Below are 14,842 nucleotides of genomic sequence, written 5' to 3' on the forward strand. Positions count from 1 at the left end.
TGTACATACAAGTAACATCATACAATGTTTGTCTTTCTCTGCCTTATTTCACTTAGCGTAATGCCCTCAAATTCCATCCCTGTACTTGAAAGTTGCTAAGAGAGTAGACCTTAAATGTTCTCACCATAAAAAAGAAACGGTCATTATGTGACATGATGGAGGTGTTAGCTAATGCTACATAGTAATCATTGTCCAGTACTTAAGTGTATCAAATCAACATGTTGTGCATCTTAAACTTACACAGTGTTACATGTCAATTATATCTCAGTAAAGCCAGGAAAAAAAGATCACATCTTATGTTGCATCATCCATCAACCATCATCTTACGCTACTGGCAGGCTTAAGAAAAGTTTCTAGAAAGATAAATGCATCGCCTATGCCTTGAACATTCTAGCGTTCTTTTTCTTTTTAAATTTTTTTCTGCTTATAATACTAAAATGCTCATAGGAAACCCAAACAATTTAAAAAGTATAAAGGAGAGAGTAAATCCCAGTACCTAAAGTCAACATATTTTTGGTTAATGGCCTTTAAGACCTCTTTGTGCATAATTTCCCATAGAGAAAATTGGTTTTGTATAGATTTATGTATGATTTCACAAAAGTGGAATTATTCTGTATATACTGTATTTTGCAGTCTTCTATTTTTTCAGTCACCAGTCCCTTGTGAAATGTATTTTTTTAGCTACAAATGTATTTTATGACCATAAAAGCCTTAATGCATTCTGGATTTGCTCTGTCTTGAATATGTAAATTCTTCACAGTTATAAGCACAGTCCTGTTTAGTCTATAGCAACAAATCTGGAAATCATGATGACACCATTATGAAGTCTCAGAGGGTATTATGTTAACACCCTAGGCCCTTCTGATAATATACATACTCCCCTAGTAAGATTTTCAATTAATGGCCTGCAGCGTTGAAGTTATAATTTAATTATAGTTATTTTGGTTAAATCCTCTATACTGATTAACTTTGCTTTGTTGCCTCTTATGTAACATTCCCTCTTCAATTTGCTTGGTTTCAGATCTATTATAGTTAAGAAAAAAAAGGTAGAATTAATCTGGTCGACAAAAAATGTTTGCCTAAAGGATCTGTTTCAGTGAGTAGCAGCAGAAGTCAATTACTGAACTGCAATCAGAGAAACCGGGCTCTCCATTTTGTATTAGCGTGCACCAGAAGGCTCTCCAGCCTGATTTTAGAGCTCTTCATTTTAAGGTTTTGCTGAAGTGGATGCTAAGAGAGTGCCTGTTATAACATTATGAAGGGCAGTGTGTTTGGCACATTCTAAGAATACTACTTCTACTAGGAATTTCAAAGTACAATTATATTTTGAAATTATCAAGGAGCTTTGGGTAAAGGGCCTTATATGTTTTATGTGATGGTGTTGACAGTGTGACTGTTGTTTTTAAGAGAATAAAGCTTGATCAGGGTTTGGTAGCTTTCTTGTGCCTAATTGTGATGAATATTCTTCACTGGTTTTAAAAGTATGGTCTAGTGCTGGGTTTTCCAGGGTACCGTGGCTGAAACATGGGAATGCATCAAAGCAGTGTTTCTTAATTTTTAAAAATTCACAGCTCCTTTTGATAACCATTAAAAATCTTTCTGTCTCTCTGACACACACACACACACACACACACACACCCACCCACCCACCCCCACACACAGCCCCCCCACCCCCCCCCACTCGTCTATGGAGATTCTTGACAGATACTCACCTGTATAAGGAATGAATGCTGTTTTCTGTATGTTATCACCAGTGAAGATTTCTATACTTTGTGTTAAAAAAGTGACAAGTATTTTTACAATTTATAAATACTAATGTGCTCAGGAGATGCTGATTAGACTCTGGTTGGGTGGTGGGGAGTCCGTTCTCTTCCTCCTGCCCACCGCTGCTCTCATTCCTTTTCCTCCTAATGGAGAGCTGCTGGTGTTTGGAGACATTTTATTCCTTGTAATGGGTATGCCTTTTAATTTGAGTGCTTATATTCTCAATAATCTCTTTGGGTGTTTCTGAAACTGAGCATTTTTAATATATGCTGGGACACTGGGATTGGCTATAATGAGCAAAAATAAATTTGGTAAACGAAATAACTTAATACAAGTATCACCTCAGAGTATAAGATTTTGTCACCAAGAAGGCAAGGGGCTTCTTGAACTACGGAGACTTATGTTTACATTAGCACAAAGGATTATTTATTTTTCCAGTGGTTATAGTGGAGATGGTTTACATTTCCTGTAAGTGCGGTAGCTACCAGTAAAGTAAGGCTCTTTGTTTTTATGCTGGGTGTAGGGGTCAGGCTCCTTCTGAAGCGGAACTGAATTACTTGAGGACTGCCAAGTCCCTGGAGATGTATGGCGTTGACCTCCATCCCGTCTATGTGAGTAACATTTAATTAACACAAAATATTTTAAGCTGATGACATTTTTCTTAAAAAGTCACTGAAACTCCCAAAGGAGAGCTACAGTGCTGTCGTTCAGGGAGCAGAGGATACTTTTTCATCTGTGTTTTTTGAACATAAAGAATCTCTTGCGTGAATTAAACCCTGATGAGTTTTGCATAAAAGTCTGATTATATTTCCATATGTAGAAAACAATTAACTGGGCTTGAAAACACAATCTGGATAACAGCTCCAAAGGGCTTAGCTAAATGTCAAAACAATTTAAAATTGGTGTGTAATTGATTGTATTTGACAGAAAACAGGAGGATTTTCCAAAAACAGATTTTATGGCTGAAATATATTCTTAAAGTCACTTGCCAGGTAAAGTAGGCTTTAGGCAACAGTATAGGTGCAACTATTGGTGGTTCTGTTGGACATGCAGTTTCTGTCAGTATTAGGGTTACTGCCTGCTGTAGTTATTGCCGCTGCATTAACAGAAATATTTTTGCAGATTTTCTTCAGGGGCTGATGAAAACTTGTCAAATACAGTCAATGAACAATTACACTAAATCTGTGTTGAGTGTTCTGGATTCAGGTCTTAACCTGTGAGCCAGTTCTCTAAGGTTACTGATTATTCTCTCTGCCAGTGAGATTGAAATGTCATTGCCTTTCATTTTATAAGAGTTTAGTTAGTGATAGTCAAATTCGATTATTTGAGAAAATGAACCAGGATGCCTTATTCTTTGCATGAAATGAATCGCTAAAGATTATATATAGAGTAAACGTCAATTGGATTATGGAACTCAGTTTCTAAGGAACCCTGATAAAACTTCCTGTAATGCAAGTAACTCATTCATGCATTCATTTTGTAATATGTCTTTTGCTTCTCAGAGTTTCTTAAAAAACAAGAAATCATCTTATTATTTGTAAAGAGTTAGAAGCATCCGTGGGTGTACCATTAATATGGCAATAAAAGTTACATATTTTGGGGAAGAAGTAGTTCCCTGATATATTAGAATCGAATCTCATTAGATCATTAAATGCTCCACACTACTGTCCTTTAAGAATACCTCTAAAACTTTGTGGAATAGTTATCTTTTTCTAGCCACATTAATCTTGTTAGGTTTTCAGTTTTTTAAAAAATATATTTTATAGGAAATGTATAAAGAGAAAGTCTTCTGCAAAATACTCCTGTATTTGGGTAATGTTTCTCCTGATTGACAAACACTTTTTTTGCGGTTAGTTGGAATTTGTGGCAAATGAACGGGATTCATTAGAATCTTCATACATTCCTTTAAGGTTGACTTTTTCGAACTGAAAGTGGGCAACAGGTGGTATCCTTCCAAAACGTATTAGTTGTCTTGTGTTCCTTGGGAATGTGACTTTGCAGGCTATTATTTGACCTTAGAGTAGAAGTAAGATTAGTACAAACGGACAGTTCTGTGTATGTCCTTGGTACCCACTCTGTGACTTTTTGATTTCAGAATCCCATTTTCTTAACTGGGATTTATCATAGGCTAGAAATTAGGGGTCTCCAGTCTGTACTAGAGAGATTGTAATTTTAAATTTTTGAGCAGTCTTAAAGTCATAAATGGAAGTAGGAAGGAACATGAGAGAGACCTTACAAAATCCAAGAGTGTGTCTGCAGGCGGTGCCTGAACTTTCTGGAGAGGGTGGTGCTGAACCAGCCCTGGTGATTCAGGGCCACATCAGAGGGTGAGGGCAAGATGATCCCTTGGAAGGGACCCTTGATAGAACCCAGTGGCTCTCAATCCTTGGCTGCACAGGAGAATCACCTGGAGCATTTATGTGTTTTTGATGCCTGGGCCCCGTTACAGATTCTGATTTCACTGGTAGCACCCAGGCATCAACATTTTAAGCTGCACAGGTGATTCCAATTAATGTGTGGCCAGGGTTGAACACTACTGTAGAGGCAACATGGGGTGAGTGGATCAGTGGCCTGATTGGTAGTCCAGGTTCTTTTAATGAACTGAAGTTACAAGTATGAATGCACTAAGAAAAATTTTCTTGAAAAACTTTAAAAAAAATAAGCAAGTTAACTACCATCGTAGCTTAGCTAGCTTCCTAAGCTGGTGGCTCTCAAAAACTAGATGCAATGTTAATGTAACAAGTTATGTTTGTATGGCCAATTGCAGTTTAACAAAGAGCTTTTATGTGAATAAATTCATGGTTATAGGCATGTATGTGTTTGTTTTTTGCAGGGAGAAAACAAATCTGAGTATTTCTTGGGACTAACTCCAGTTGGTGTAGTTGTCTACAAGAATAAAAAGCAAGTGGGGAAGTATTTCTGGTAAGTATAACTTGAGGGCAGAGTTGGTATTAAAGTTCTACACTGTGTGTATTGGGCTCGTGGGACTTATGTGTCAGTGACAGGGTTGGGGGAAAGAAAACAGGTACCTTTCCAGTGGTTGATCAATATATGAGTGAATTTGGGTATAAATTTTCTTCCAATGTTGTCTCAGTATATAGTTTCTCTGTAAATTTCAGGTACTGTGATTCTAGACTCTCTTGTCCATGGAAACTGTAGGTAGTAGGGTTTCCTACCTGTTCCAGTGTGTGTGGGTGGGCTGTGGGCCCGGGATTACTCTGAGTTCTAACTCTGAGTGGGAAAGGATCTGAGAGAGACTGGGGGTCCTATAGCACTACACTAAGTCTGGGAAGGCTGCTCTGCCGGGGTCTGGGGATTCCAAGCTTGTTTGCATTCAGGGGAGAAGCACAGGGGAATGAGAAGGGAGATTTGTTTAGGAGGATGTCCAGAGAAAGGATGGACAGGGAACTCTCTACCATTACTGCAGCAGTATCTAAGGGAGCCAGTAGGAACCAATCTTTTTCCACTGGATACTTCTCAGAATTTGTGAAAGATTAATTCTTAAAAACGGCAACACCATCACCGTCTGCTTTGTTTTTCAGGCCTCGAATTACAAAGGTTCACTTCAAGGAGACACAGTTTGAACTCAGAGTACTGGGAAAAGATGTAAGTTTTTGTTTAGCACTCAGCTTAACTGAGAAGGGAAGTCTTGTCTGCTCATTGATAACTTAGACGTGGCGAAGTAAAACCACCGTGTTTTCTTCAGCTGCAGCCACATGGAACCAGGTGAATTGACTCAGGTGAACAGTTTTTCTCAAGGAAAGCAAAGAGGAGTAGAAATGAGTAAGGTGATAATGGAGAAATGTCATTTTAGTTTTAACAAAGGAGAAAAAACTTTCTAGGGCACAGGAGAGAATAGGAGGTGATTATCATTATTAGTGTAATTTGTTCTTCCGTTCTGTGAAGGTAGGATTCATATAATCAGAAGGGTGCAGCCTGTATACAGGATAAAAAGTGTCTAATTTTGTCCCAAAGTAAAGTAAACAACCTGTAGGGAAGTCACACCTCTGTTCCTTCCCTAGTTGAGCATGGTAGATAAACCAGATGGGAAATTCTGGACGCTTTCAAGGGAGAGTGTAAGGTGGGGGTACAGAAATGCTGAACTTCTCTCTGCAGCTTGGCAGTGTCCTCCAGGGGTGCTGGGGTAATGGGTACAGTTTATCAGAGTCTGAAGGTGCTTTCATGCATTGACAGGTAGCTGTTAGGAAACTGGGCAAAAGAAAGCACGGATGTGAAAGCTTCCTTTAATCTACCTGTGAAAATAATGCTCCCTTGGAGTGCTATGACTATAATCCAGTTTATTGGATAAATGAGTGAAAATAGGAGAATCCCCTTCTGTCTCTTTGATACCAATTTTATGCAGAACAAAAACCTAAGTGAATGGCATTGAATTGACTTTCTGATGAGATACTTGTTGTAAAAAAGAGGTAAATAAACTCTGTGCTTATGCATCCATAGGAAAGGCATGGTTGCAACTACAGCTGGAGCAGAGTATCTGTCATAGGCCCCATGTAGCAGATACTCACTAAACATCTGTCAAATGATCAATGGACTGATCTGCTGAGGTTATGTACTGCCAAATCAGAAAAGCTGATGCCACTATTTGTTCTTCTAGAGAAAATACACTGCTCCCTCCCTGAACTGTGTGACATGCTGCCATTTATTGATAAAATTAAAGTTGGATTTTGAAATGAGTTTGAACTTGTAAAGAGGGGAAATTCCAGATTTTTAAAGAAATGATAGTCCAAAAACTCATAGTAGTTCTTAATGGTCTGGTTGGAAGGAAATCCAGTTTTCTTCAACTCCTGTAATTACACACATCAGTCTTAAAAGATGTTTTAATATAAAGTCGAATTAAAATTATTCAAAAAGTAGAATAGCTAGTTAGATAGTAGGGTTATACAGTTTTCTCCCTATCCTGCCTCTGGTTTCATGTGACTTAGTAATGCAGTGAGTAAGGTCTGTTCAATACATTGAAAAAAATGTTTCAAGTTTTTAATAAGAATGTGATAAAATGATGACTTTTCCTGAAAGCATTACTACTATTCAGAGTCATTTTTCCTCTTATACCGAGGTTATTTTTGTGAGTGAGGTCCTCTGGTGAACTACTTTTATGTTATTATTACAGTGCCTTAAAAGGTCATCTTCTGCCTCAGGATAGATATTTGTTAGTCAGCTAACTTAAACTTTCAGCTTCTTAGATTTCTTCATTATTAGGTGAAAACAACAAAATGGATATCTTCATGTTATTTATTTTTTTTGAGGAAGATTAGCCCTGAGCTAACATCTGCTGCCAATCCTCCTCTTTTTTCTGAGGAAGACTGGCCCTGAGCTAACATCCGTGCCCATCTTCCTCTACTTTATATGTGGGACGCCTACCACGGCATACAGCAGTGTGTAGGTCTATACCCAGGATCCCAACCGGCAAACCCTGGGCTGCCAAAGCGGAATGTGTGAACTTGACCGGTGCACCACCGGGCTGGCCCCTTCATCTTGGTTTTTTCATGGTGGTCTCCATGGCAAGACCTGGTTTCGTACACACTGAGCTCAGCCCTAGTCCCTTCTGCAGCTCTAAGGAGGAGTGGTTGTGTGGGTGTGGCCGCAGGCACTGCACACTCCTGGTCGTTAAGCGTAGTGTCAGTGATCTTTTTTAAGGTGGCAAAGCAGGTCGCATAACTCGTGCCTGAATCAAAGGGGTTTTTTCTAAAAATGTATTAAATAGCACATTAATTTAACCAAAGCACTCGTTTCCTGAGCATTCTTGCTTTGCGGAGTCTTTCTCCTTCCTCCACCAGGGTACTTCTCTGTGAGGCAGTGATTTACATCATGGTAGAATTAAGTTGATTATTATGGAGGCCTAACTGTAATCATAGATTAAATTAAAAAGCCCCCTGAAACCCATCACCTGGAACAATAATCACAGTCAGCTTGAAAAATGGTTGAAATGCTTATTCTGCTGGTTTTCTGGTTGGCTGGTGAGGTCACAGAAACTTAACTCAGCATGTTCAGCACTGTGAGGGCTGAGTTCAGAGATTCAGTTGCCAAAAGAACAGCGATGTCCTACAGATAAAAGATATGCCTGGTGTCACACTAAGCCACAAACACTGTTCAAATCCACTTTTTATTGTTAACTGTGTCCAGCATACACGTTAACATATCATAATAAATACGAATAATGTATTAACATGTACTGTTTATCTGTCGATCTATTACTTTGCATCCATAAATAACAATCTCAGCTTTCTCAGATATAACTTTAAAGAGTTCAGTGATTCATTTTTGAGAGAGCAACAAATAAGTGTCTGCAACTAAATACTGGTTTCGTAAAAATTTATCCCTCTGACAGATTGAGAAGCTAATTATTATAAATATTTTTATGCCTTATTTAAGCTTCAAAATACGTACTGTAGTTTAAATAATACTTCATAGAAAAATCTAAACTTTTTGTAGGAAGATCTTTACATGATGATTGTAGAAAATCTGGGAAATACACTGTAAAGAAGAAAATTAAAATTATCTTTTAACCTAAAATTCAGAGGTAGTGATTATTACTTTGGTACAATCTCTTTCAGATTTGTTCCCCATTAGAGTAAATGTATAATAGGTATATAAACATGGACATACATCATGCCCTATGTGGTTTTTGTACACAGATTTTATACTTAATATCATAACCATTGCTCCTTTTATTATGTTATTCATATGTGCCTATATGGCCTTTGATAGTGTTTTATTTTTATGTTTTACTTTTTTTTCTTAATATTGTGGGTGAATTTTTTCCTCCTATTATATCTTGTAACTGATTTTTACTAGTAGAAGTGAAAGCTGTGGAATTTTATGTTCATCTCAAATCTGGCCATTTTGCTGAATTCTTGTGTTCTAGCCGTGGGTTCTTAATTTGATTCTCATAAATTTTTATAAGTATATAATTGTATCACTCACAAATAAAAATAATTTGTTCCCTCATTTCTGTTATTTATGTTTCATATTTTATAGTGTTGGTCAGAACTTCTAGAAGAGTGTTAGGTGATCTAGCAATATAAGGCATCTTTGACTGATTTCTGATTTTAGTGAAAATATCACTATTGTTCCACCACTTATGTGTTAGCTCTTGGTTTTAAGAATATGTGATTATTATCAGGGGTTTAAATTTTTTCAAAGCCTGTTATCAAATGGAGGCTTTTCACTGAATGCCTAGACAGCAAAGATTGTTGCTTGTTCACTCATTCAGCAACTGAGGCTTATTTCAAAAATCCAGGCGAGAGATGACAGAGGCCCAGACCAGGGTAGCAATTGGTGAGAAGCTGTTGGATTCTGGATTTAGCTACATGGTTTTGTGGATGTGGGGATGTATGAGAGAGAGAGGTCCTGGTGGCTTAGAGGTGTTTGGCCTGAAGGGCAGGAAGAATGGAGCTGCCATCAAGCGAGGTGGGGAAGGCTGTGAGTAGAGCAGGTTTAGGGGGAAGATCAGAAGTCCCATTTTTAACATGTTGAGTTTGAGATGTCTGTTATACAGCTAAGTGGAGACATTTAAGAAGTGGGTTGTATGAGTCTGGAGTTGGGGACCAAAGTCTGGGGAGAATATTCAGATTTGAGAATGAATGACATATCCTGGTATTCAAAGCCCTGAGACTGTGGGAGGTCACTAGGAGAATGTGTCTAGATAGGAGGAGAGAGAACCAGAAAAGGAAGCTGAGAAGGAACAACCAGGGAGGTAGAAAGAACACTAATTGTCCTCAACTTTTGCCTAGTAAAACTTTTGTATTACGTGAGTGAGGATGATGCTGATATGTCAATTAAGAGAAAGACTGAGAATTGACCGCTAAATTTAGGACTGTAGGAGGTCATTGATAAGACCAGGTTTAGTAGATTGAACAGTGAGCTTTAACCCAGCAATTCTACTCTTAGGTCTGTGTCCCCTAGAGAATCACAAGGGACATGTATGTTCATTGCAGCACTTATGTGAAAGTAAAAAAACCCAAAAAACCCAAAAGTCCATTAATGGGAGAATGAACACCTAAATTGATGCAGATTAATTAAGAAAAAATACAGAAGGAGGTAATAGGAGTGGAATTGGAGATGGTGAGTGTAGACAACTGTTTTGAGGAGTTTTGACACAAAGAGAAACAAATAGGAAGATAGCTGGCAGAGGAGATGTTTTTTCTCTTGTTTTTTAAGTTGTAAGGAATAATAGCACATTTATACCCTGTTGAGAATGATCAAATATATGGTGAAAACTTGATGATGTAGGAGAGAGGGAATTGCTGGAATGAATGGTGGGGATGACATCTAGTGTATAAATGGAGGGATTGGTTTTAGAGGGCAGCCAAGACAGTTCATCTGTGGTTAACAGGTAGGAAGATGGAGCATGGGAATGTAGATTAGGGTATGTGGATAGTTCTCTTATGATTGTTCTGCTTTTTATTTTGAGGGAACTAGGTAAAAAGGTCATCAGCTGAGACTGAGGTTGGGGAGGAAGTGTTGGAGTCTGAAGGAAGAAGAAGGTATGAAATAGTAATTTTAGAGAGAAAATGGACATGTGGTTTGATATCATATGATAGCTTGGTAATATGGAGGGTCATGAATTTAAAGTGAGCCCAGTCCCGGTGCGTGTTTCTCCACCCGCATTCAGTGGCAGTGGTGCGGGCCCAAAGCAGGTGGAGAGCTGTTTTTGTCAAGACGGTAATAAAGAGAGAGAAGGGCAAGGGCATCCAGTGAGGCAGGGGAGCAATTATAGTGATTTACCATGGAATGAAACTGGATAAGTTGGTGAGTGAGGACAGTGAAACAGTAGTGGTAGGATCTGTGGGTGAAGGTCCTGGTGGAGTTGAGAGATTGTTGGAGGTGGAGTACTGGAGGGAGTGAGGTGGAGAGAGGGTAGTGCTCAGACAGTAGGGTGCTGGGCTTTGAGGTTATGGAGGGGCTTCAGTTATTGTAAATGCAAAGTCCTAGAGCAGTGGTTTTCAACTGGTGGCAGCTACCTCTCACCTCCTGCCTCCACCCTTGGGATATTTGGCAATGTCTAGAGACAATTTTGGTTGTCATGGTGCTGGGTGGGGCAGGGATGCTACCCTCAGGATGGCATCTAGAGGGTAAAGGCTGGGTATGCTGCTCAGCATTTTACAATATGTTGTAAATTGGCACAGGATGGCCCCCTACAAATGTCAATAGTGCCGCAGCTGAGAAGCCGTGTTCTAGGGATATGAACATGGGAGTGAGCGGCTGGGATAGAGAGGAAGTCAACATCATTGGAGGAGAGAAGTTCAAGAACTGAGATGTCTGGGTGTTGGAGGGATCATTTATATTATATATTGAGATTTCCGATAATTAACACAGGAGTAGTATTGGAGAGAGTGACAGGGACTGCAGTAGCATCGACATGTGAGGGAGATGGCTTTAAGATTGACAGCCACCATAGAGATTGCAGATGATGTGATCTGATGAGGTTCAAAGCTGCGAGTTTTGGGGGTAAGGAGAGAGAATGATCTGAAAGCATCAGTGGGGAGCAAGGAGAGTTCTCCCGCACTCTCAGGCCCAGTGTACAAGAACAGTGGGTGCAAAAGGCACGGTCACCACTTGACAGGACTGCAGTTGAGACAGTGTCCCCAGGGAAGAGCCAGCTTTCTACTGGCACAAGAGGGTGAAGGCAATGTAAGAGACAGACTGAGGAGCGAGGGGATTTTGCTGATGATAGGCCATGAATTCCAGTGCGCATGAAGGAACAGTTCCAGGAGTTGGGTAGTAGTGGGAGAAGGGGACAGACTAGGGGGTTGTGTGGAGCGTTATTTGGGGGTGACTGACATAAACAGAGATAAGGAGCATAATGAGATTAGGTCCAGAGGATTTAGGTAGATGGAGAGGCTGTGAATGTTGGAAGGGAAAAAGGGTTGGGTTTCCGTGTGTGCCCATCCCCGCTGGTGGTGAGGGTAGAAGGCCTAGGAGAAGAGAGGCATTCCAGTGCACTAGTTCAGTCTTACCCTTCCTGGGAGAAGGCCTCTCCTACTTTTGTGCACATGCTCAGTCTTAACCGTGGCTGATGGCCTTGAGGACTGGTGGGAAACTGGGAGATATCAAGCCCTGGGCCTCACCCATTGTGATCAGATTTGCATTTCAGGAAGAGCACTCTTGCTGCAGGTGGAACAGGGAGGTAAGAAGAGGCAGACAAGTTAGGAGCCACGCACTGATTAGGGGGAGATGACAAGAGGGTAGTCTCTGCAAGGTTCGAAAGAAGTGGGCAGATGTGGGAGGCATTTAGGAGGTAAGATTGCTTCTGATTGGTGGCGATTGAATATTTTTATGGAAAAATAGGGGCAAGTTTAGGATCATATCCAGAATTCTTGGTTTCTTCAACGGGAGAGAGTGCAGTCCCCAGCAGTAGGTCCAGAAGTTGGCATGTAATAAGCACATTTGTTGAATAAATGAAAGAGTGAATAAATGATGCTGTGATTTCTTTTATGTATAATGCATCATGAAACTAACCTCAGCTAAACTTACCCAGCATGACAGGAAGTAGAATCAAAAGGTTCCTGGCAGTTCTGGCCTCAAGGCCAGATTACTCAAGTAATCAGATCCACTTGGCTGAACTCTCAGACCTGCTTTGAGAAGAATATACAGGAAGTGATGGTGGCCAGGAGTTGTCACTGTTCGTCAACAAGCCCAAGAGTCCTCACTGATGTACGCTAGGGGTTCCTTTCACATTTGAAATGGAACATAGATTTTTAAAAAATCTTTTCTTTTGAATAATTCCAAATTTACAAAAAGTTTCAAAAATTAAAATATAACAACATGTTCACCTATTATTACTCAGATTGACTTGTTAACATTTTACTCCATTTCCTTTATTATTTGTGTTCTCTTTCTACACACACACACACACACACACACAATTCTTTTCTGAATGATTTGGGAGTTACATGTGTCATATGTGTCTCAATACTTCAGTGTGTATTTCCTAAGAAGAGGGATATTCTCTGATGTAACCACAGTACAGTTATCAACTTAATAAACTTATGTTGATATAGTGCTTTTGTCATCTACCTTCTATATTCCAGTTTTGTTGGTTGACCTAATAATGTCCTTTACAGCATTTTCCCCCTCCAATATAGAATCCAGTTAGCCTCCTTTAATCTGGAACATTTTCGTAGGATTTCTTTGTCTTTTTTGACATTGACATTTTGAAGAATGCAGTTCTACCCCACTTTTTAAAAATAGAAGGCTTCTCATTTCGTGTTTGTCTGAGGTTTCCCTGTGATTAGACTGAGGTTCTGTGTTCTCAGCTGGAAAGTGGCACAGGTGAAGTTGTGTCCTTCCAGGGGTGTCACATCTTGAGGTGCGTGATGACCATCTGTCTCTCATTGCTTATGTTAAGTTTGGTCACCCAGTCACAGTGTTGCCTGATTTCTCCACTATAGATCTGTGGGGAAGTACTTTAAATCAATGCACATACCTCTTCCTCTTAAAAATTTCCCTTTAGGTCTAACATTCGTTGAGGATTCTTCCCTGATTCAATCTTTTTCTATGATACTTGCAAAATGCTGATTTTCCAGCTTTCCCACTCTCTCCGTGTTTATCAGTCAGTTCTTGGCTTTCCACTGTAAGCGAGAGCCCCACCTTCTCTTTTATTTATCTGTTATTGGCACAGACTTATTAATTCCTGTTTTTATTCAGTGGTTTATGATACGTTACTGTACCTAACTGTTGGCGTTCAAGTTCTGCTAGATTTGGTCAATGGGAGCCCCTTGTATCTGGCTCTTGTGCCCTTTTGACCTGCCTCTATCATTTTCTGGCACTTTCTTCCTTTTTGGTACAATCTGGTGTTTCAGGTACGTCTTGTACCTACCCTGCACCCACCCTGTTGTCAGCCATTTCTCCAAGGAACGCTGTTTTTTTTTTCATGGGGAAGGGTCAGTATCTGGGTGCTAGGTGTGGTCATTGCTACTGGGGTGACTTTGCCTCTTGACCTTTTCAGTGGACAGAGCTAGAGAATATATGCATGCATATATACACATACAAACAAACATATGTGTGCATTTAACGTGCTTGTACACATACTTATACATATTTTAGAAATCATGAGTTCATACAATACCTCCAGTTTCTGTCCATCCCCTCAGGGTTCTTTCTTCCCTTCCCTCATTTCATGTTTGTATGTCCTTGACAAACTTGACTCCCAACAACAGTAACACATTTACTCTTTTGCTCAATTCTAAAATACATCTTAAATAGTTTCAGAATTGCTTTGGCTAAATCACTAAATTTGACAGTTGTTTGCAGTTCTTTCACTCACCTACCACCTTGTGAAGACTGAGGGCATATAGTTAAATCCTGTGTTCAAGATTTACTTGGGTTGGTTCTTCCTTCCCTGTTACTGTGGTTATGGTATTCGTTTGAAATCTGGTTAGGTTTACTTGCGTCAGTTCGCTTTAAGTTATGAGTCCCACTTCACATTCTTACTTATTCAATTTCATTTTTTGAAGATGTAGAAGATTAACCTGCTTCCAAAAGTCAAAACTACACAAAAAAGGCACACTCAGAGAAGTATCAGTAACTCCCATGTTCCTTCAGTCCTGTTACCCTATCCTTCCTCGTAGGTAACCAACTTAAGTGTTTTATGGTTTATCCTCCCTGTGTTTCTTTTTCTTTTTTTTTTTGAGTTCATCATAGTTTACATCAATGTGAGATTTCAGTTGTACATTATTTCTTGACTGTCACCACATAAGTGCTCCCCTTCACCCTCTGTGCCCATTCCCCACCCCCTAGCCCTGGTAACCACTGAACTATTTTCTTTGTCCGTGGGTTTGTTCAAATTCTACATATGAGTGAAATCATCTGGTCTTTGTCTTTCTCAGTCTGGCTTATTTTGCTTAGCATAATTACCTCCAGGTCCTTCCATGTTGTTACAAATGGTATGAATTTGTCTTTTTTATGCCTGAGTAGTATTCCATTGTGTATGTATACCACGTCTTCTTTATCCAATCATCAGTCAGTGGGCAGTTGGATTGTTTCCACATCTTGGCTATTGTGAATAGTGCTGCAGTGAACATAGAGGTGCCTAGTTACTTTGGATTGTTGATTTCAA

General features: G+C 39.6%; 1 protein-coding gene across 5 annotated transcripts in view; it reads left to right on the forward strand.

Moving 5' to 3' along the window:
* Positions 1–14,842, forward strand: part of EPB41L4A (erythrocyte membrane protein band 4.1 like 4A) — a 249,202-nt gene that overhangs the window by 151,926 nt on the left and 82,434 nt on the right. For all 5 annotated transcript variants that reach the window (XM_070571296.1, XM_070571297.1, XM_070571298.1 and 2 more), the window contains exons 7-9: positions 2,288–2,375; positions 4,598–4,686; positions 5,307–5,370. In XM_070571296.1, coding sequence (XP_070427397.1) covers positions 2,288–2,375; positions 4,598–4,686; positions 5,307–5,370 — 241 coding nt within the window. The remainder of the gene's footprint in view (positions 1–2,287; positions 2,376–4,597; positions 4,687–5,306; positions 5,371–14,842) is intronic.

The sequence above is a fragment of the Equus przewalskii genome, chromosome 13 (assembly GCF_037783145.1).
Source record: "Equus przewalskii isolate Varuska chromosome 13, EquPr2, whole genome shotgun sequence".
Lineage (NCBI taxonomy): Eukaryota > Metazoa > Chordata > Mammalia > Perissodactyla > Equidae > Equus > Equus przewalskii.